The sequence below is a fragment of the Miniopterus natalensis genome, chromosome 8, assembly GCF_054644295.1.
Source record: "Miniopterus natalensis isolate mMinNat1 chromosome 8, mMinNat1.hap1, whole genome shotgun sequence".
In the NCBI taxonomy this organism is placed as follows: domain Eukaryota; kingdom Metazoa; phylum Chordata; class Mammalia; order Chiroptera; family Miniopteridae; genus Miniopterus; species Miniopterus natalensis.
In genome coordinates this window covers 9,857,098-9,881,437 of record NC_142088.1, presented here as the reverse complement: position 1 = coordinate 9,881,437, position 24,340 = coordinate 9,857,098, and the positions used below count along the sequence as shown (strand labels likewise).

At 42.2% G+C, this 24,340-nt stretch overlaps 1 protein-coding gene across 2 annotated transcripts in view; it reads right to left on the bottom strand.

The window, feature by feature from the left end:
- The window catches only part of EPHA4 (EPH receptor A4), a 134,839-nt gene that overhangs the window by 44,035 nt on the left and 66,464 nt on the right, over nt 1–24,340 (bottom strand). For both annotated transcript variants that reach the window (XM_087819568.1, XM_087819569.1), the window contains one exon: nt 14,198–14,536. In XM_087819568.1, coding sequence (XP_087675694.1) covers nt 14,198–14,536 — 339 coding nt within the window. The remainder of the gene's footprint in view (nt 1–14,197; nt 14,537–24,340) is intronic.

Genomic DNA, 24,340 nt, shown 5'->3' with positions numbered 1-24,340 from the left:
AAGACCCATCCAAAATCTTTAGTTAACACCCTGGCATCATGACAGACCTAAGTTTTTGCAAATTAGGGCTATTTGGGGTAACTATTTGATCATTACGCTTAATACCTGAGTCAAGAAGCAATCCCTGTGCTCTACAGTAAAGAAAAGCCATCACATAAAGGCCTGTTTACTTTTTAAAATAGCTACTATCTTGAATTAGCATTACTACATGCACAGTCGTACCATTAGCTGTAGAATTAGCAGAGAGTGACAGTTCATCTCAAAGCCAGGGCCCATGTCCCCCAGAATGAACTGGGAATGACTTAAGACGCACAGAAGTGTCTCTGATGCAGTTCAAGTGTGTCTTCTGTTTTGTCTGAGAGCTGCTTGTTTTACTTTCTATTTGCTTGCTGAGAAATTTGTTGGCAGGTTCTGACAAGGAGAGCCCAGCACTTGCCAACAGAAACATGGCAGGATCCAGTGTGTGTTTCCTGTTAAATAAGAATGCCGGTTCCAAGCAAACAGGAAAACAAGTCTTTCCACTGGAAGGCAATTTATAAGAATTAGCCTGAGCAAGACAACTGTTTTAAGATAAGAGAATGGATGGAGCAAAGCCAGCAATAAGAGAAAAATGAAATAAGTACAGGAAGAAGAATCTTCTCATTGAGCCTCAGTCTGTTGAAAAGTATCTAGTATAAACTCTTAATTTAAATTATTTTGTATGTGTCTCGGTTAGACAGGACGAAGAGGCCTGGGCAAAGTGAGCCCCTCCATGATCAACAACGCCCTCCAAAATTAATCTGGAATATGGAACAGAAATACCGCCCAGAGAAGGAAAGGATTAGCGGCTATGAGTCAAGGCTTCTGTGCCTGGAGCAGTCAGCTCCCCTGGAGAGCTTCAGGCATTCCGAATCTGGAAAATAAAAGCTGTTCTGTGGGCTGCAGGTTCTCTTTGTTACTCAGACAGCTGCTAATCGTCCTGCTGCGTGAGGAACCAGGAGACAATGCTGTAACATTTAGCTTTCTGACACCCAAAGCGTCTAGATCGGTCCCCAATTAAAGATGTATTAATCACAAACACTAAAAGCCCCGATGATAGATGCACCCAGTAAATCTCTGCTCTTGTATTTTACTTTCCCCACTCAGGTTGCTTCATTTACAGGCAGAAATGCTTAAAAGCCTGCTCCAGAAACCAACCAATCAAAAGCCTTGCTTATTACTGTTTCCTACCCCCGAAAAGGCCCCTGAGAAAGAAGACATTGATCATTCAACTAAAAGAGACTGTCTGCTTCAGTGAAGAGCTCCAACGTGGCTGTTGTCATCTTTACTGTTTAGGTGTGATAACTAATTCAAGAGTATCGTTTTGCTACTTGCTGCAGGGACACCCAAATCATCTGTGTAGTTTTAAAAATTGCCATTAAATAAACCTAGGAAACTTCAGGGGGCAAAATATTAATAATACTGATATACTACCCATAATATCCTCCAAGTCAAACAAATCACCCTCATGTCCCCATGTAAGAGTGAATAAATGGTAACTTATTCTGGACTCACATACCTAAAACAACAGAAAAGTGTATAGTTGAATGAAGTTCCTTGAGTCCCATGCTTTGAAATTTATGTTAATAAAAGAGTCTCAAAGTTAGTTTTTTACATCAGTATCCATTTTACAAAGGTATTGAAAATAGCCTTTTTAGATTCTCCATTGAAGAGTATCACTCATAACTTATTCATAGCTATGACCTGGCAATCAACCCCAAAACAAAGAAAAAAAATTTTTTTAAAAGCAGATAACCTGAATGATATTATCATAGAGACCCAGAATCCAATTTTCTTTTTTCCCCCTTACATGTAATTTTCATAGAAGGCATCTAATCACTAACAAAAAATGAAGAGGAAAGCCTCCAGCGACTATGCTTATGTAACCTCAGAAAAGCAGCATTAGTCATTCCGAGTTACTGAAAATCTTTTGAAATTAGATTTCTTTCTTACTTTTTTTTTAAAATTTCTGAGGCTAATGGAACCCATGAGAGACAAATACAATATTTGCAAGGTCCCAGGTTGGTGCCAGTTCAAGGCACTGAGTTCCTTGGCTCTCAATGGAGTCTGAATATATCATGAAAAGCTCCTTCCCCATCACCATCGCAGTGATGGTCCACCGTCTTCCAAGTTGAAAGACTTGGGAGTCAATTAGTGTCACTTATGATGTGAACACCTGTCGACTAAGACTTGGACCAAGACCAATTCCATTACCATAGCCACTCAATGGCTGCCAGATGGTCGGGCCTTGGACCCCTTATTATGGAGTCCAGATTCAAGGAGGTGACCTAAAGACAGAAAGGTCCACAGTCCCATTAGTCATCTCCTGAGCCATCCAATTCCCCATCACATATACAGTTGGAACAGGATACCTATTTCTCCTAATGGTTGTTTAAAAAGACCACAGGAGCGGCTCAAAAGAAGTCATGGGATCCATAAATTGAGGATATAAGCTCCTTAACTGGTAAGCATTTCACCAGCCATTGTCATTTTCATCTCTGAAATTACTTTTTAGTAATTCATCTGTATTTCTCTTACTGCATTTTGAAATGCATAGGCAAAATAGAGGGGGGGAAACAAATAAAAAATGCCTGATAAAGAGTAAACTGAAACATGAAATTATAGGCTGGAGATTATCACTGACAAGGTGAGATAGGCAGAGGGAACAGTTCAGTACAATTTTAGTTGCAGATTTATGTGTTCTATGCAACTCAGAATTTTTCCCAGTCCGAATCATCATTTATCATCCATGGCCATGGATGATAGAGTGTTGCAAGTGGAAGAGATGATAGATGAGATAGATAGATAGATGATAGATAGATAGATAGATAGATAGATAGATAGATAGATAGATGATAGATAGATAGATAGATAGATGATAGATAGATAGATGATAGATAGATGATGATGATGATAGATAGATAGATAGATAGATAGATAGATAGATAGATAGATAGATGATAGATGATAGAGATAGAGAGATGATAGAGATAAAGATAGAGACAGAGAGAGATAGAGTTAGATAGAGTGAGAGAGCACCAACTCTCCATTTTAATCCCAGTTTTATTTCACTTCATAGAAGTCTGGGAAAGTTTTGAACAAAAGATATAAAAATATTTAGTGGACAATATCCACAAACCATAGAATGCTGAGAAGCTGGTTTTTAGTACCACCTAAGGGAGCCTTCGTTTTATTTGTAGCCCAGTATTTCCTGTCCAGTTTCTTGCTTGCTGTGTAGACAAGCACAAACAAGTGACTGGTAAGTGGAGAGAAGAGATACAGAGATCTTTGGGTTAAATTACAACCAGCACATTTTGAAAATGCTTCATATACAAATGGCCACCACATGCTATGCTCTCAAAAATGTGGCCATGAAACGATACTCTTGCAGGCTTCCTATTTGAAACTCTATCTTTTTGACAATTCTCTTAAAAGCTATGATAGAGGTTAGGAGAAGGAGCATAATTTATGAGAAGGGATTTTTTTAAGCTTGGGAATTTGCAACCATAGGATTTTTTTATTTTGGGTTATCAGCCAGATACATAAATTGTATGTGCCAGATAGTTTAAACTCCTACAGGCATTATAAGACCGGGGCTGAAACACCAGAGCTATTAAATTTTAAGATATTATTAAGGGCAATAGGTGTCTCCGGCTGGATCTGCGCTTGAGAATTCAGGGTGACTTCTGTAGTCATGACGAATAAGTAAAAATAACCAATAGCACCCTAGGAACGCGCTAACTTTTTAGGACTTGATTTTTTATTTTTCAAACTAGGAGGTTCACAGCATCTCACTGGGGCCTCTCCTCTCTTTAACACAACTTGCTGAAGTGTGAAATTCAGTCTTACTGGTTCCACCCAGGAGTCAATCTATAAATACAGGAAAGACCTCATTAGAACAACATCTCACTTAGAAGCAGTCCCCGGCACGGTCTCCAGGAAAGACCCTGGAGTGGGCCACAGCACACGGAGGGCAGGTCTGTGGAAGTGTCCCATGTGTGCCCTGAAACACACAGGAAGCGGTGGACAAAGGGTAGAAAGCCACCGTCCAAAGAACAGGCACAGAGAAAGTCATACCCTTGAGGCGCTAACAGTGAGATTTAAAGGGCTTCGCTTTCATAATTCTTTTATACTTTTTATACTTTTAATATTATATACAGATTCCTTGACTATATTAGCAGCTCAGCACTGGTGTCCACAATAAGGTCTCTGAATACACTGTGTTTTTTCTTTATTTTTTTACCATCACCACTTACCCTCCTATACCTTCTTCCACCTCCAACCTCCCCACCCCCGGCAATAATCACCACACTGTTGTCCGAATCCATGACTTTTTTTCTCTTTTTTTGCTCAATCCCTCCACACACACCCTGCCCAGCTGTCTTCCTGCTGTCTAACAAACAAAATAGAGACAAACTCAATGTGTGTTTTTTTAATTCTATGGCCACTGTTCCTGGTTAGAAAAAGATACTCTTAGTTTTCACAAGGGAGACATTTGGCTATATTTGTACTCCTTGCTTTAATGGAAAACAAAGCAGCAAGAATCCCAGTTACATACTGTAATGACAATTCAGTACCTATTTTAAATGGGGAGGAGTGAGATGATGTTAGCTCCAAGAATTCCCAAGCCTCCAAAAGCATCCTGCTAGAAGTTTCCTAAAATCACACTCTCCTAGGGCCCTGAAGGACCAGGACCAGATTCAGGGGGATTCCACACAAGCAAGGGCCCCACCAGCAGCTCTGAGGATAACAAAAAAGTCCTTGGTTGTCTTGGAGAGTGGAAGGACCACTTGATTAAGTTCTCAGTCGGTTGCATATTCAAAATCCATGTCTGTACGTTGTGGCCCTGGCTTTGATAAAGAAACATGGAGGAAGCTGTGGGCTCATCCACCTTCCCATTTACTATGCTCAAAATACACACTTATTATGCTAAAAAAAATAGGGTTGATTCAGGAGGCAGATTTACAGCTTGCAGTATGTTATCTAGACAACACCAACTCTCCAGGGAGTCATTGTGATCTTGCCCCTTTCAGTGTTTGTTCTAATGGATGGATCTTGTCCAAGCTTGTTCACAATGAGCCTGCTGGTGGCAGGTCCCCATTTAGCACCCACTGAGAAGCCCAGGCTACGTATTTAAGTCTTGTTTGTACGCACTGGTTATCGACAAAAGTTTCCTAGATAAGATTTTTCTAATAATCTAGCCTTTATCTAAGAGGTCTTTTGACAGTAGGGACCAAACTGCCTGCGAAATTCATGTACGTAGATTATCATTTGGAAGATGCCAGGCACAAGAAAGCAGTCTACCCGTGCTCTTCTTCTGTCCCCCTCTCCTTCCAAGAGTGATAGCAAAATAGGACAACTATTTCAGATCACTGCCACCTCACCCATGAGATAATTTAAATAGATTATGTTTTAGAAAGGAGCCCATAAGCTTTGTCATAACAAAAAACAAAAGATGGTTTCAGGAATGCCTCAATAACGTTCCCTTAGGGTGGAGTGACCAATTTATCAGAATATACAAAGGCGGAATTAAATATAAAATATGTTTCTTCAGCACTGTGTCTATACCAGCAGCCATTCTGCTGACTGTCCAGCACTCTGGGTACAGACCTTCGTGTGTGGGACCCAGTCACTAGTGAAATTTCCCAATTTTGAAAGCCACAGTTTTCACTAGGCGTGAGATCCCACTGATGTCTGGCATCATCTCTCTTTTTCTGTTATTTCAGTTTTGGGGGCAGCGTATGAAAACATTTTCATTCTTCTGACAAAGGCAATAATGGAAAAGTGTGTGTGTGTGTGTGTGTGTGTGTGTGTGTGTGTGTGTGTGTGTTGGGGCGAAAGGTAGACACCGGGGAAGACTCATTTAAAAAGAGATATTGTTTTAATGCTGATGGATAGAGCTAAGTCTTGCTTATCTTGACAGATTAAAATGTAAAACCTTAAAAAAACACTCACAAGTCTTTAATTGAAGACAACATACGGGATGCTCTCTTATTGGGTACGCACATGAAAACAGCACACGTACGCTGAGTTCAGGGAGAGCTCTGCATATCGGGGTCACACGGACAAGCGTCTTAATTAGTTCCTGTCGATTTCAGATCTCTCAGTGCAGGATTAGTCCTGCAGCATGGCTCTTGCTTTTCCTGGTGTTTCAAGGAAAAAACTCTTTCAGGACATCAGTAGGGGGTTAATGGAAGCTTTGACAAAGTTTCTCTGGATCTTTTTATTGATGCTCAATTGTGAACTGGAGTCCAGAGTCTCTTCTGTCTCCTCTGAGGAGACAGTAATTAATTTAGCCGGTTGGAGTGACAGCTAGACAATTTAGAAGCCCATCTAAAACCTCTGCTCGCCCTGCCCTGTTCATTTCTCATCTCAGTCGGGCACTTAGTTCTCAAATCCCTTGGTGGCTCCGCCAGAGGGTGTAGAAGTTGGCAGTCGTATTCAAAGTAGCAAGCACAACTCAGAAATAAAAAAACAAATCAGAATTAGACTGTCAAGCGTTTAGAGTGAAAGTTGCTGAATGGATTTCCCTTCTCACAAATGAACCCGTGTGCACATACCTGCAGGAGGAAGGAGTCAGGAAAAATAGTGTTCTCAGCCCTGGTGTATAAGTACAACTTTCATTTTTCTACAGTGAAATATTCCCATCTTAAAAAGAAATGCAACCCATTTTTTATTCATATGCAATAATTACCACCAGGCTCTGTAGACATTTGTCTGTGCTGCTCAGTCAACCTTGAAGCTGGATAATTTAGTAGGTCCTTTTGGAAGGCTTTTATTTTTCTCCTCACAGGGGACGTGTGGTACCCACCCTGAATACAAATTCACGAACCCTGGTGCCGCACACCAGAAGCTGTACCGTCGTATGTGAACGGGTTTATATTATTCCTAATTATACTCACAATCAGTGAGTGTGCATAAAAATGATAGAGGTGGTAAGAGTATTCCATAAATATAAAAATAGTTTATGTAAAAAGTTAGAGTCAAGAGACGATTCCCTTTAAAAATTGTGCATGTGCTTAAGATGTACATTTGCTAGGCAGTGTGAACAAAACAAGGAGCCCTTGGCTGGCAGAGCTGTCAGTGAGCAAACCACCGCCTGGCTTCTCTGAAGCCCATTGTGTGTTTATTTAGGTCAGAAAGGACCTCCGAACAGGCTTCTCCTTTAGAGAATTGTCCCAACAATTACATACCAACTACAGTTGGCCCTTGAACAACGTGGGGGAGGTTAAGGGTGCTGACCCCACACCCCTACAATCAACAATCCACTTGTAACTTTTGACTCCCCCAACTTAACGAATAGCCCACCGTTCATCAGAAAGCCTTAGAGACAACAAGCAGTCGATCAACATATATTATGTTATATATATTATATACTGTGTTCTAACAATAAAGTAAGCAAGAGAAAATGTTATTAAGAAAATCATAAGAAAGAGAAAACATCTTTACAGTATTTATCGAAAAAAAAGCCTCGCATAAGTGGGCCTACACAGTTCAAACCTGTGTTGTTTTAGAGTCAGCCGTTCTGAGGATGTGCGAACAACTTCCCAACAAAACCTCTCAGTGGAATTGCTTTACGGTTTGTTTGAAAGATTGTAAAATGGCTTCGGAAAGATTTCTGACTTAAAGATTTCACTAGTTTCATCATGCATTTTGCCTTCAAACGCCTTACAAGGAAAAAAAATAACGTGATTTACTTGAGATCAAAGGCAAACGAGAAATCCTCTCAGTGAGGAGCCCTGGGAACGAGCAGCTCATATTATTATTTAAAAGAAAAACTGCTGCCAGCACCTAGGAACCACACAGCAGTGGGCGCTGAGAGACCCCGCGGCCCGCCGCGGGAGGAGCCACGCACGCCCCACGGTGCGCACCCAGCCCGCGCCGCTGGGAGAGGCGTGAGCTGCAAGGAAGCGGGCACATCGGAAAGCCTGCTCATGTCTGGGAACCCTGTTTACCTCCTCCAGCCCTCCAGAAAAGAAGGGGTCTTGCCAAACGTCAAAGCTGTCCCAACTGCGAGATCAACCTAAACGCTGGCCCACCGTACCCCTGGCTGAGCACGACACCCACACTTCACCCCTGTGGGCCTCCCTCCCCACGGGCCCTCTTTCGGGGTTCCTGTGCCAGGCCACGCTCAGCAACCTCTATCGAGAGCGAGCCGGCTAACACAGGGGGTGGCAAAAGCAGTTTAAGTCGTGAGTAGGCGAAACACGGAGCTTATTCTTGTGCTGTTGCTGATCAATCACGGCATCAGTTTCCGTACAAACAACTGTAAACCTACTTCGCCACACTGTGTGCTCGCCCTGTTGAAGCTACTCAAGGCTACTGCTGTCCTGAGAGCAGCCTCAGATGATACAACGAGTGGGGCTTTTTTCCATTAAACTCCTTCATGGACACCAATTTGAATTGTATATAATTTCCAAATGTCACAAAATGTTTCTCTTCTTTTCATTATTTTCAACCCTTTAGAAATAGAAAAGCCATTCTTAGTGAGTTGTACACACCAGGTAGAGAATCCAGATTTGTCCTCTGGGCCATAGTGTACCAACCGCGCTCTAGGCCATTAACAGAAGCCAGAGATTTGTGCCTCAAAAATATCAACAGGGTTCCCTCCCTTTTCCTTTGCAAGCTTATGGAAAAGCCTTGGTCCTGGTCACATCTCATCTGGGCTACTATTACATTTCCACTCTCAAAATCACCAGCCAGGAGTGTCTTTCTGTCTGTTATTGTGATCTCAAACCACACTCGGGGCCCACACCAGCACCGTCCCTCCCACCAGGACCACTGTGGCATGACCTTGTGCTCTAATACCTTTCAAACCAAGACAAACGGGACTTCCTGACATTTTTATTTCCCTCCTTTTCCTTTCTACGCCTAGGCATAATCACACAACAATCCTCTTACCTGAATACTGCAATCATCCCAATCTAGGCAGAGGCAGAACTTTATACATTAAAGCTAAAGAAGTTTGCATGGGACCTTTCCAAAGCTCTGTTCTTCATTTGATAGTTGTAATTTTGTAGTTTTTTTTTAAATCTCCCCAACATTGTCTAAGCTTCAGACGTCACAAAACTTGGGGCCACCGTGCCTAGAGCACAACACCCAACTCGTTGCTTTAAGACGCTTCCCTTCCTCCCACCATCCCTTGAAGCTTCCTTTTACCATCGGGAAGACAGGTAGCAATTATACCCAGTAGGGATGAGAAACCCCACTGCTCTCCATTATCTCACTCAAACAACATAATAGGTCTAATTAAAAGATGGCAGAGAGGGAGAGAATGGGAACTTACCAGTTGAGCAATAAAAGACAGTACACCTCTTGTACTTAGTTATTTTCTTTTCTCTGCTCATAATTTTGGTTACATTAAATTTATCACTCCTCGTCAGCGTTCACTGATTGTTATTACTGTAAATAAATGTGTTAATCAACAAACAGGTATTGAACATCTACTCTGTGTGGTGCAGAGGTGTCCTGCCATTTTATTGACCGTGTGCTATTTCCTGGCAGTTTTTAAAAGCCATCTATCTTAGGGAACAAGGCCAGTCTAACAAGCAGCACCAGTTCATCCGATGGCAAAGCAACTGGGATCCTTCACAAAAGGCCCCAAAGGGCCTTTTATAACTGCCTATCCTCTGAGAACAATGCAAAAGCATGAGGTTCCCAGCCCAGAGCAATGGAACCAAGCAAGCTCAGACAGGTTGGCGATAGAACCCTCAGAAGATGAGCATTGCTATGAAGTCACAATTTCTGTGTTTCAAACATACCACCAGAGCAGAGTTTCTCAGTCTTGGCATGACAGAAATTTTGAACCAGGTAATTCTTTATTGTGGGGGGCTGCCTTGTACATTACAGGATGTTTAGCAGAATCCCTGGCCTTTACCCAGTAGATGCAACAGCTCATGCTCTGCTCTTAACTGGGACAACCAGAAACGTCCCTAGACATTGCCATATGTCTGGCAAGGGGCTCGGAATACCTGTACTAGAGGTACAGCTAGCTTACTATTTTGCCCTTCTAAGTAAATATTTTTGTCTGGCAGGGTGGGGTATACAGGGGTGAAGGAAAGGCAGGGTTCAGATGTATTCCTATAATTCTGCTGAAGCATTTTTGGAATTTTTCCCACTCTTGGAATTGCCTTTAGAGCCAGTTTCTGAACATCAGAGAGAAATACGCCCCACTTCTTCATGCTCATAGCTCATGTCTATATTTTTGGAATCACAGAATTTTAAGATTGGAAAAGATCTTAGAAATCAGCTAGGTACAAATAATTATGCCACCCATCCAATATCTGAACTCTTGTAAACTCAGAGTTTTCAAGATGTTTGTTGCTGGAACACTACAGCTCTGCTGAAGAGACATTAGCAGATGTATTTCACTGTGAAGTCTCTGGAACAGTGTCACATGCAAAGTCAAAATCAAAAGTCACTGCTCTTGGGTGCAATTTTCGGTTAGTATAGCATACCAGCCATAGGGGCTCATAATGATTTAAAATAAGACAGCCTAGAGAACGGTCCAGCCCCATAGCTGCGAGACGGGTGTGGGGGGACTGGGGGTGCATGGTGAAAATGGACTCAGTGATATTAAGATCTGCTGGCAGCCATCACAACATTTTTAGCAAAAATATTCACAGTTCTGATGCTCGGCCAGGAAAACCTTATTTCATTTATACAGCATTTCTCTCTCCTAGTGACACATGCTGTATTTATTTGCCTGAGACGGTCCACTTAAGTAAAAGTAAACAGAAGGAAAGCCATCTAGAAAGCAAATCACCCAGCAGTCTGCTTGTTCATTTTTCATAAACATCAGAGCCATCTCCTCTAAACAAAAGGCAGAGCAGTTGCTAGAGGATAGGAAATGGAGAAAGGGAAACAAGAGTTTTCAAGGGGAACAAGAGTTTTCAGGTTGCTCCTGGCATAGAGGTGGGGGTGACTTATCTCATGAAGAGAATTTGGGGGACGAACTATGTCTCAGCTCAACCCTTTCTGCTCTCTCGCACCTGCCCAACTTCCCAAAGCGACCATTAGGCAAATTTAGGGCTGCGAGATTTACCGTGCGGGGAGCCTGCAATCAGCCAGCTGGGCTAGACTGTCTCTGGGTGACACTGGGTGTCACTAGAGCCAGCCCTTTTGGCCACAGATATAAAGCTGACATTCTGAGTTCTCTTTGCCGTGTCTTCTGGGTCAATTGGTTTTGAACTCAGGAGGGGAGGGAGAAGGTGTCGACAGCCCCTAAGACACCGCAGTCAGATCTAGGCTGGAATGGTTTAAATAGCCGTGAGAAGACCTGCCCGCTCACACCACACTCCACCTCTAAAGGATCAAAGCCAGTGAAACCTGCACCTCGGCGCCCAGAGCCCGCGCCCGCGCGTGGGGAGAGTGCCAGGCTGAGCACATGCGTGCTCTCAATTATACAACAATTTTAGAGGAAGGGAGCCGGGCTCTCCCTGATTTCAAGTGTCACTGGCTCTGACATTAGCATAGATGAGTCATTTCACCTCCACAGAGAGGTTCACCTGCGGTCTCAGAGGTGGCGATGATAAAACCAGGGATTCTAGAAGGTTCTGTGTTTGTTTGCTCTTAGCTACCTTATTGATGAGAGAAGGAACCCCGTGAAAACACTGCAAAGCTGGAAAGCCCGAGACCCTGTGGCCTCCAGGCTGTGCATGCTGCCATTCACTGAGCCTGTGCATTCCTTGTAGAGCGAGACATCGCTGGCTATAAGGCCACTCAGGAATTTAATTTAACGGAATGACAGGAATGGCTACAATTAGAACATAATTGTGTGTGTGTAAATATGCTTAGGGGAGCTCTGAGGGAGTTTACAGTTGCTACATTCACCCCGATTTTGGCCTATATTATTAATTTTCCCTGCCGTGAAGAAAGGGTTTGTTAATCAAAGAGAAAATACCCCGATGGTTCTGAATTAGCGAGCTCCAAATTATGGCAAGAAAACGAGGCAGCGCTGTGCACATACACACCTCCGCTCAGCGAAAGCTTTCTGGCTGGCCACAGAGGAGGTCTACTTATTGAAAGATTTACTTTTAATTTTGAACAGCTTCCCAGCATTACCCTTCATGAAAATTAAAACAAGGAGCTGGAATTCTGTCCTATTCAGCAAAGTTCGTGGCAGGACTGCTTGCCATGGCGGAGAAAACAGCCTCATTGTGTCAGAGGAACTCCCTGGGCACCTTTCTCCTAGATCTAAAAGAATTACACCTACATTCTCCGTAAAACTTTGACTGTTTTCCTCCCTCGGTGGAGGTGGGGGGACCTTTAGCCTGCCTTCTTTGTGCTCCTTGTACCTTCTGGTTTGGGGTGGGGGGGTTGATACCCTTAGGTGCACAGAGACTCACAGAAGTCTCCCCACAAAACGTGTGGGGGCCAAGCCTCCCTCTGCACATCTCCCAGAGCCTGTTCTCTGCTACAGAGAATGACTTCACCTGTACACTGAAGCCTAGAAATCTCCATTCCTAGTTCTAATTCAGTGAGAAACACGAAGCAGTGATGTGTTTTGAGAAAAGCTGCAAAGGTCCTTCATGGCCCAGCATAAGGATATTGATTGGCTCACAAATCAGATTCTCTAGAGCGTGCAAAGATCACTCTGCACCTCGTTGGCTTCCTCTGACTCAGAGATGCCAGCGATACCAATGCATTTCCCAGGATCAACGTGCGGCATTTCCATTGCATTCTTCCAAAAGACAGCTAATCAAAGACAGGCCATCACAGAGTACTTGTGATGCTATCAGAACCTCCTACATCATGCTAGTCTTTACAGAAAAATAAAACTGATGAACACTGACAGTGTTCACAACCTGGAGGTGCAGGAATAAAAGACAAAAGCACAACCCAATGATCTGTTCATACCACATATTATTAAAACTGGCCATGTTTGTATCACTGAAGTTGCCTTCCGGGAAGATTTGCCTGTCTAGCTCCCGTTCAAAATCCTACCCAAGTCTTCACTTTTTATTTATTCTAGAAAGTGCAGGGGAAAGTGGAAAAATAATGGCTTTGGATTGGGACACTGGACTACTTCTCACTGTAGATCAATTAGTACAGACATATTTTACCTAACTATTGAGTGCACTTACTGAAACAGGCATTTAAGAGAAAAGTGCAGGAAGAGGTGATGGGATTGTGGGCAATTTATAATCCTGTTCCGGCAAAGTTTGTTGTTCTTAAGAGCCTCACAGAAGGATAAACCACAGTCCTTTCTCCTGCTCCCTTTAACTCTCCAGAAATAAGTAACAGGGAGCTGGCAATGGGAAACGTGGCAGAAATCCAGAGTGGAAACTCAGCATGAGAACTCGTGGAAACTCTTCGGGGGAGGAATGGGGATGAGTGGGTCAGGGGCTGGAGTCTAGAAATCTGGATTCTACTTTGGCCTTTGAAATATCACATAAAGATTTTGTAATAGTTCTGCAAGTAACTCAGCAGAAGTGCTTCATGAACAGAAAATGTTTTCTAGTCATCTCGATTAAAAGAGTAAAGTGATACAGGAAATGCAGAAAATTAACTCTTCTCCTCCATGTATCAGTGATGGATTCAACTATGAAAGTGGCTATAAAAGTAGAATGTGCTTTAAGGAAAATTTTGTCAACCACACAGATAAAACTGCCCATTAAACCATTCATTGTTCACAGATGTACATGGTGATTCTGGTACAGAAGTGTGTCAATTATTTTTTAAATTTTGAAATAAAAAAACAAAATCAAAACGATCGCTGTGAATGCTTCTGCTGGAAACTGCAGCAAATATGAATATACCAACACAGATTGGTAAAAATCAATTTTATAATCCTAAATAATCTGAAAGTGCTCTAATGTCCACCCAGGGGCCTTGCGATTAAAATGGCCAGTATGAATCCCTTACACAAGAAGTCCCTCATGGAGGGACCCAGCTTACTGGACTGTCATCTGGTTTCAATCACTATCTTAGTCTTTGTTCAATCTCCACCCTAGTACAGGGCATGCTATGCAGCTGAGGTCCAAAAAATTATTTGCTGAATGAATACATGTCCCTCTAAGTGTCTTTTGTATTATAACACAGCTCACCAGTTTATAATTAGATCCATGTAGCTCTATGTTAATTGTAGAACTTTAACATCCTTCATGGATATCAACACAAGCCCTTTCTCTATACTGTATGTATTTAGGTCATATGATAAAGTAGATCCGACTCCTACCTGCTTGGTTGGTTGTCACGGTGACAGACACTGACTGATCCGGGTTAGGGTTATACTTGGACACTCCGTTCACTGCCCAGATTTCAAATGTGTAATTGGTATGAGCCAGGAGGTCAGTGATGGAGACTTTGGTGGTCTTCAGGCCATTCTGCAGTGGGGTGTAGTGGACCCCACTTCCACAGGGTCGGCACTTGCTGGGATCACCAGCTCCACATTTCTTGCACACAACGTTGTAGGAAATGTCCTGGCGGCCACCTGTGTTCTGAGGACTGCTCCATTCCAAGTTCACTGAAGTCTCATTGACATTTGAAATCAAGTTTAGGGGAGCAGAGGGTGGGCCTGGAGAAAGAAAAAAACATACCATCACACCAAGAACCGAAAGGGTCCTTTGGGAATCTCTCAGTTTATTTTAGTCTCTGCAGCTATAAGAGGTAGAAGAGCCCATGTGTCCAAGAAAGCAAAAAGCAAATCAAGTTAGCAAAAAGATCTTTTAAAATAACAATAGGATAGAAGAGTTGTAGGTGTGAGTGTTATTTTCATTTGTGTGTAAACGAATGTCGCACTGCCTGCCACTCTGAGATGGAAAGCTGCTCAACATCAAATGAGCTCCGGGTCGAGGCCTCCACTGGGAAGTGGCAGGAAAATCTCACACCTTATCCAGTCTCGGTCTTATCCTCTGAAAAACAGGTATGAAATGGGATGCTAGTTCCCACGGCTGTTGGGGGACTCTGCCAAATTAAGAGTTATATGCTGCTGCTGAAGATAAATGATTCCTTAGTAGAGTGTGTCATCAATATGGGATAAGATTAACTGAACTGTATAGATCTGCCTCTTTAGTTCAACATAGCAGGGGAAGATTAAATTGTTTATGGGTAATTAGTAAGAACTGTTTAACTTGTTTGCAAAGATGTTCAAGTAAGGTCCTGATGTTGAAAGATCTCAGCTCGAGGCAGACATTGTACAAAGCACCCAACCCCACCTTCAGCCACTGAACTGACCGGGGCTGCCTGGGCCCTTTTTAAGCATAGCGCTATCCCCCGCTTTTTGAAAGTTTGCTTTATGCCACTTTGCTTTTACGGAAGACCTACATTAGTACCTGTTTCTACTAATCAAAAGAAATCCAAAGGTGATTTTTGCACTTATGAAAAAAGGGTGAAAAGAGTGTGGCACATTTCTTTTGCAGCGAGCCCGTAAAGACGCAGCGGGCACTCCGCATGCCGACCTCCTTCCCCAGGAAACACACTCAGCGTCGCAGCGTCGAGCCGCCTTAGCTTTGAGCTGCGTCTGTCGGCACCTGTGCTTTATCTCGGTTTATTTTGCGCATAACTTAGCAAGATGTGCCCTAAGGTGATTAATTCTTCACTTTATGCCATTTCTGCTTAAGAAGGGTTTCATAGAAACTCTCTACTTTCAGATGGGGGGGAGCCTGTACGCATTCCCCTTGACATCAAAGAGTTTCTGAGATACAAATGGTAGTGATGGCTATTTGGAAACAGACCAACTGATCCCAACAGGTAGTGGTTGATTAAATACTAATAATAATGACAATATTAGATAAGGCTATAGAACCACTGGCTGTAGATAAGTCTTTATAGGCCAAGAATATGACACTAACTGATTCAGGGAGAAAAATCAGGGTGGGAGATGAGAGAGCTAATTTCCCTGGTCTGAGCTGGTTCCAAAGGTTTGAAAGACACCTCCGCGCTCTAATCAAAAATATTTGTTCCATGTGACAGTCGGAAAGCTCTCTCTTTTCCTTCCTCTTTCACATTTCGGTCCTCTAAGAAAAGAGCCCAAGTGAGTTTCAATGCAAGTTTGAGATTTCTTGCTCACGGTATCTATTCTACATCTACTTGCTCCGAGGAAAGTCAGGAAAAGCTTTATCTCTTCAACCGCAATGGAATGTACTGCTCCGAAGTAGCCACAGAGAGAGGATCGGAAGAGGTAACCTGCATATGGGGGTTATACTCAGTGCTTGTCACTTAGCTCGCGGTGACGAAGGGTGAAAGGGTTTGGTGTGATGCTGATAAGGCTAATGCGCTCTGTCTCCCTTCATACGGCCTAACTGCAGACTTTATTTCAACAAGGTAAGTGGGTCTCCCCCATGTCCCCTTGAGACTAATTTATGATCTCTCCTGCTCCCCCATCCTGTGAACCTTACAGGGAAAACGATGCTGTGAAATTTGTGTTACAGGTAAGATTGTACCACAGAAATCCCCAGAAAGAAAATACAAATGTCCTGTATGTTTAAAATTTCAAATTTGTATCAAGGGTCCTCAGCACGGTGACTGAAAAATAACAGAGTCAAATAAAAGGTTGCTGAATAAATGAGTGGAGCTCTTTAAACTCAGACTCCTAGAATCAGAGAGGATGGTCAAGATCATTTGGTCAAAATGCTTCATTTTAAAGATGACGAAATTGCACGGCCGGGCATGGCTCAGAGGTTGATCGTCGACCTGGGATCCAGGCAATCGGGGTTCGATTCCCGGTCAGGGCACATGCCCAGGTTGCAGGCTCAATCAATGACCCTCTCATCATTGATGTTTCTATCTCTCTCTCCGTCTCCTTTCCTCTCTCTGAAATCAATAAATATATATTTAAAAAAATAAAAACTAAAATAAAATAAAATAAAATAAAATAAAATAAATAAAATAAAATAAAATAAAATAAAATAAAATAAAATAAAATAAAATAAAATAAAATAAAATAAAATAAAATAAAATAAAATAAAGATGACGAAATTGAGATCCAGGAAGTGAATCTGCTAGTACGGAAAGTTTGTGGAATCTAACTAGTGACAGAATCTAACATCCATAAGTACTGACTCCCACCCTGGGGCTATTTCCACTCCACCATAGGGCCCCCACTGAAGGTGTAAGAGGAGCAAAATCAGCAGTTTCAGCCAAAGCTTGTGATGTAAAGGTAGGAAGAGGGAGTGTGTGTTCTCGGTCCCGTTCAGGTCCTGCACGGTGAGAGCCTTGCCAGTGTGCATCTGCAGCTGACCCTGGCTTGGTTTACAGAAGGGGGCAGCCACTCTGCTGCAACTTTCTAGGGTTAAGGAGGAGTGACTCTCAAATCCATTAACCTCCTTGCCAAGGTTCCTGGTCCACTTTCACATGGGAAAATGTGACACAATGAATCAAGCACCATAGAAGCAAGAAGTCAGTAATTAGTATGTAGGACGGGGCATGGCAGTGTCTAAACAGAGAAGAAATGGAGCAGAAAACTAAATGGTCACAGGCCTCCGAGATATAACACAGCCACGTGGAAAAACAATGCCGCAGGATCTCCAATCGGAGGGCTGGCAGGAAAGTAAAGCGGAGCCAGCCAGGAACACCCTTCTTCCTTGGGGGGGAAGACTTGGGTGGGCGTTCAAGGAAAGACGGAAAACTAGGCAAATTCGGGTTCGGCGTTGCCTCCGCGCATGGTCTGGTGAATTGCACTGAGCACGGTTTACGTGTTGCTGCCATAGGGAGCGATGATTACATGAGCATAAACAGAGAATCGAGTCAGGGGAAGGAAATACAGAAGTGTCCACCCAGTATGATTATGACGTCGGCCTGCACGGGAACCGGGGAGAGATGCGTGCTTCATAAATGAAAATCGTAACGGTGGTTGCATTGTTTGTGGGATTGTGGTTTTTCTTTTCTTCTTTTCTTTTTTTTTTTTAACTTTTGCCAGTTGAAGGATAATAAACATATGAAGTGTGTTTTCATTTAAAGGAGGGGTCATCTCTTTCTTAGAAAAGAAAGAATTCTCTTCTCGAGACATAAGAAAAAGTAAGGATTTTTATACAGTCAGAAGTCAACCTGAGCCCAACAGTCGTACTTAGCAGCACCTTAAAAAAATTACCTGTAGAGATGGCCAAACCAAAAAGGAAACAGGCATTCTGAGTTACATGTGTCCTCTCAGTAAACACAAAACAACCAGAAGGAAACAAAAACAACTTTTAGATTAGCTTCTCTTTTGTTCGTGTAAGTATTGCATCTGGATATTTAGGAACAATTACATTTGTGAAAGGTGATTGGCCTTCTCATCAGAAGTATGTCTACCTGCAAATAAGTCTCCAATTACAAATATGAGATGTATCACAAAGAGGAATAAAGGTGACATTTGTTTTATTTTCTAGTCTTTATATTGACATCATATCTACTGAGCAGACACCAGCATCAGGTGGCTTGCGGGTCATTGTGAATAGTAGGGTTTTATGTTTTCCAGAGCTCTCCAGGACTGGCCTGAATGCAGGACCGACAGAGGTCCTGCGTATAGCGGCGTTCCACAGTTCAGGTTTGTATTTCTATTTCCTATATTGTTTGGAACATGGTCTTGCTAAGTAGACACATATCACATATATGTTTTTATCACCAGTCTATATGCTCCTCCAGAGAACTGATGTCTTCATTTCCCGGCGTCTACCATGACTGGTAGTTCAGAGCAAGCTCAATAAATATTTGATGAGTAGATGAATGAGTGAACGACTGCACAGGAAACTATCAAAGTCCTCTACTGCGTCTGTGCCCAACTACCTACAGTGTTTTTTTTAAATGTCTGGGTTAATGCAGGTTTCTCTGAGCTAAAGGAGTATTGGTCAGTTTTTCATGTACAGACTCATGAGCATTAAGCCCTGTAAAGAAACATCTCAATGTAACTAGTCTCATTCAATTTCTTCATTTCTCTAGTTTAAAAAAACGTTGGGAAAAGTAAGAGGGCTATGTATATGATTAGTGGTTACTTCTTTAGGGAGGGATTGTGCGGTCATTCATTTATTCTACCAATATTTATTGACCCCTGCTCAATAAATAGAGCATTTGTCTCCTGCTCTAGAAGAGAAAGAAAAAAAATTTATTCATTTTGAAACTTTCATGGACAGTTGAAGGAAAGAAAGTTGGGGGAAAGGAAGAGACTAAGGGAAGCTAAACATGGACTATGTGAGCATCGGGAGGACGTGAGGGCAAGCACTCTATCCTGTCTTGTATTTACAGCTCCCTAACCAACCAGTATGGCTGGGAATTTAAAATGTGAGCTCTAGCAATTAACATTGTATTAATTTGGGATTAGTTGTTATGACTTTTCTTTTTCCATCTTGACTTAAGGTCATGCTATATTCAGACATGAAAAACTTTATCTCTAAAGTCAGGACATTTTAACATTTTCAAAAGTCGGCTGGCATTTTCCTTATTAGCCTTTATAGAGCTATAGTTCTTCTTTTAATTTTATGTGTATCATCAAAATTAAGACATTTAAAAATACAAATCAATCAAATGCTGAAGTGTATTTAAGGGAAAATAAATGTCCTTTCTTTACATTTTTAAATTTATTCGTAAAATCCCTTTGACATATAATTCACATATAAGCCAAAGATTCCCTCCCTGCATCCAGGAATGGGGATAACATGTTAAACTGTTTTAAACGTCTCACCCTTAAAGAGCCCTTCACACTTTAAATATAATTTAGTGGCACAGATAATAGCCATACTACCAGGACCAAAAGTGAAATGTGATAGTCCTTAACTTGGGAATCCTTTAGAACAGCATTCAGCTTTCTCTGTGAAGGGCCAGCTTATCAATATTTCAGGTTTTATGGGCCACATGGCCTCTGTAGCAACTACCCGGCTCTGCCCCTATATTTCAAAAGCAGCCAGAGACAAGACCTAAACAAACGGGTGTGCCAATGTTCCAAGGACATTTTATTTGCAAAAGCAGGGGGCAGTTGAATTTTGCCTGCAGACCATACTTGCCAAGTCCAGCTTTAGAGAACTTGATGGGAAGATAGTCACAAGAATCCACAATTTTGCACCTAATTCTAGGGGCCTCAAGTATACCCTGAACCTATCAGCAGAGCTCAGTCCAAGAACCCCTGACTTACACATTATACAGTCCAGATAACAACTCTTCCTTCTAAATGCCAAGTTATACCCACTCTCATTGACTAAGGAAGAAATAAAATACACAAAATACTCCTATTTCTTGAGTTTCTCATTGCTCTGGGGAAAATGGGCACTGTACTTCTTGCCACTGTGGATAAATTTAATGAATGTCCATTCGCTTCACCAGCGTGAAATACTCTCTGTATCGCACAGCAGGTACTGGTGAAATATGCTTCCCTGGGTAATTATTATTTTCTGGTGGGATGTCAACTTGCATTCAGTTGACAGGAGTTGGACAGTATGAAATCCCGAAGAAACTATCGCCAAAGTACAGCAGAGGCAAAGCACTATCATATCATCATATCATATCATATCATATCATATCATATCATATCATATCATCATATCATAAAGTATCATTATATCATGTTAGATCATAAAAGGAATCTTGATCTTCCTTAACCTATCATGTTATCTCCTCTGATACTTGAAAAGACAAGTATCCAGAAATGAACCCCACACTATCTACAGAAAACAAGTGAATGTGACATTTAAAAAGGGCAGCATTCCAAGAGTGAAAGAAAATTCCACTAATTCCACAAATCTTAGCTCTTCCTTCCCATGTATTAGGCTGACGTATAATTTCTGAGTAGTTTATAGAACACACTTGATGGCTTATATCGGATTTAAATAGCCCCATTTAGGACAACCTAACGTTTACATATCCACAGGAAATCTGTGTGAGCCTTCCATTCAAAAAGAATCAGCCGACACTGGACCTCAAGTCATAAGTGCCTCTGGTGTGACCTAGGGCTTTGGTGTGAACCACACTCCACGGAAAGTCCAGGTCAGGACAGCTGCACCCTATGTACCCCACCGAACTCATGGGTCACGAAAAATGGACTTTTTGGTTCTTACAGGAAGTAACTAGAACTTGAGCGCATAGTGGGAATCTGAATAACTGCATTTAGAAGCTTAGGTTCTGTTAAAGGGTTCAAATCTATGTGGACACGGGGTCATGTGACAATATAAACCTGAAATTTCTATTTCTTATAACGACTAGAATTAAAGTATTAACAGACTCTAGGACCAAGGGAAGAGTAAGTCAAGTTTAAGACATTGTTAGAAAAACTTTAAACATTCGACTCAAGTGCCTTAGACTTGGTAGCTCTGCCTGGAATTCTCTCCCCTGGCTCTTTCAATAGCTGCCCCCTTAACCCTCTGGTTTCAACTCAGAACTCACTCTCTTCACTCCTGACTACACAAAGTGAAATCCCCCCTTTCTTTCAGGTTACCCCATCACATCATCTTTCGTGTTTTCCTTTCTGTGAGAAATTGAAATTACCTCGTTCATTACTTATATTCCCATTACAACAGAAGCTCTATAAGAACAGAAAATATTTTCTTTTCTGATTTATGAGAGTATCCCCAGGCCTTCTGAAGATGCCAAACATATAGTAGATGCTCATTAAGTATCTGCCGAATACATAAATGATGTTTCACCTCATAGCACTTGTAATATGTATCGCAAAACTGATCAAATAAAAAGGCAATTGCATGCTAAAAGGCTGAAAAGAAATCAAGTCTGTAACCAAGGCTAGGAGATAGTTGATAGGAAACCAGCGTAGCTTGCCTTGTGTATACAGTGGTTTCCAGAGCTACTGGTGACTTTTAATACTTAACTGATTTTTAATCACCACTTTAACATTCAATGCCTGAGCCATGCAATTAATTCTGGGCATGGAAAGAAACATTCCCCCAGAGCATGGGCAGGAACGTAACTCTTAAACGATCAATTCCTTTAAGCCCTACTGTCACCCTACTCAAATGCCAAGGCAACCAAGACACATCTTCTGAGGAAGCGGCACCTTGGGTCTCGAGTTCCGTTTCGCAGGGCTTCATTAATCATGTACAACTTCGGGGCTGTCTGCGACACTTCAGCTGGGAACCCTCCAACCCTTCAGATAAGCCTTTGTTAATCTCTCTCCGGCTGACCCCCAGGTTAGAAGGCAGAGTAAGCAGCGTGGGGGGGATATAAGTTTTGACTGAAATAAAGCCCATGCATCCCCCCTGACAGCTGTATATGTGGCCCCCACTAATTGCTCTCGCTCAGCCCTTGCTTCCGCGGGTTAGTTTACACTGAGACTGCTGTTCAGGGACACCTCGTCGGAGATACATGAACAGAGCATAAGCTTTTATCACAGCAGTTTGTGTTTTCACAATGTGCCAAAGCAGAACCGCCTATTATTAAAACACAGAACCATTTGGACCCATCAATCACTGACTGCTGACATGCAAATCTCTTGGCTTCCCATGGAGGTGACTCCTTGCTGAAATTTTGCCACCCTGTAATTTTCTAGTATATCTATTTTCCCATTCTCCTCTGCAGGAACCTTTTTTTCTTTTCTGGGATAATTGTTAAAGGAATTTTTTTTTAAGATGACTAGTTTGTGGCTGAAGTACTTTATAAAGTAAACTCCCGGGGATCCCCGAGGAGGCTACAATATGAAACACGAAGAAAAGCAATATAAAGTAATACATACATTTAAATCACGAGTATTTTGACTTAGAGTTAACTAGCCTGTGAAGTAATCTGCATTTCTTGGGAAGCACTTTTCCATTCTTTATTTTATTTTATCCCCATGAAAAAAAATCTGACAGAAAAGTATTTATTAGCCACAGCAACCAGAAACTAAGTTAAGCTACTTGCCCAAATTAAAACAACCAATAGTGCAAAGTTGTGATCAGAAACCCTGATTCCAGGGCTAAAGCAACCCTGACACAGAGATACAAACAGTGCAAGGGAACAAGGGATCATAACTGTGAATTCTTTGTAGAACAAGCTGGAACAGTGCAACTTTCTCGGTTCACCCCAGGCCTCATGTCTCCCAGCCTCCCTGACCTCGATGCTGGCGACTGGTGGCATTACTTCCTGGACGGCGCGGCTGTCTTGGCCAAGCTGCCCTCTCTACCTGGTTCCCAACTTCCACACGGGAGCAGAACTGGGAGTTTCTGTTAAAGCGCCGTCCCTGGGTGGGAGGCCACAGGAGGGGGGGCAATGATATCTATGCAACAGGAGTCTTCCCTCAGTTTAACTTCTGCTGAGCTGTCAAGAGCACGTGGAACAAGACTCCACTACGAGAGGAAAATCAAAACACTGAGAGCAAAGAAGGTTGCTAGCTCTCACCCCAGGGGATCTTGGCAAAATGTATAATTGACCCTGTTTCATAGAAGCACGCTGTGCACAACCACTGTATGACTTCCATGAACAGTGTTAAAAATGTTATCCAGAAATGACAGGGCTCGGTGGCTAACAAGCCATTCTTAATTATTAATGGTGGCGGGAAAACTGTAATAACCTGGCTAAATGGAGTCGGCAGATTATTTAGGCCTTTCTCTTGGGCACACATGAGTGTTCCTCACACCTACGCAGTTCCAGCCAAATCCACATTGTACTATTAATCCCTGTAAAATGAGAAGTAGGTTGGGGGATAAAGACCACACTAAATCAGCATTGCTTTAGAACAAACAATTCAATGAGATGATACCTGATCTTCAGTAAATATCCCAAAACTTTTAAAAATTTTGCAACCAACCAAATGGCAAGTGACCAGCCTTGGGTCCATCTAGTTCCTTTCATTTAGCACACCCGGTGATCTTTTCATCTATAGCTTAAATTGTCATTGGACAAGAACCTTCTATTTTGGTTCTCTGATGTACTTTCTCATTAGTATTCAAAATACTGAAAGGTAATTCAGAAAGAAGAGGCTAGGGTGTGGCTCACTCACTAGCCAATGTCAGACCTTGAACTACTGAGATCTCCACTAAAGGAGCACGGAGGAAAGGGAAGGGGTCGCCGAAGGCCGCGTCTGAATCATCTCAACATCTCCGGTTGCTTTGGTCAGTTTGTAAAGGCCCAGGGGTCAGGCACATTAGTTGGCTTATCAACTGGCTACGGCGCAGTAGGACCGTATGTTCTGAACCATGTCACGTAATCTGGCGATAGGAGAGTTGGTGTCTCAGTTTGAGTTTTCAGCCTATGACAAATGAAATGTAGTATAAAACTATACTTTTATGTTGCAAATTTGATAAACATGAAATAGAATGTCCTTCCCCTTCTTGTTATTAGTTACTTGCCCCTTTAAAGCAAAAAAACATATATATATATGTATGTTTGGGGTGGAAAAACACTATCATTTACTTGAAACTGAAGACTGCCTTTTATCCTATGGTTTTAAACATCAAAGCCTCATGCTAGACATCCCTCCCAAATCCCT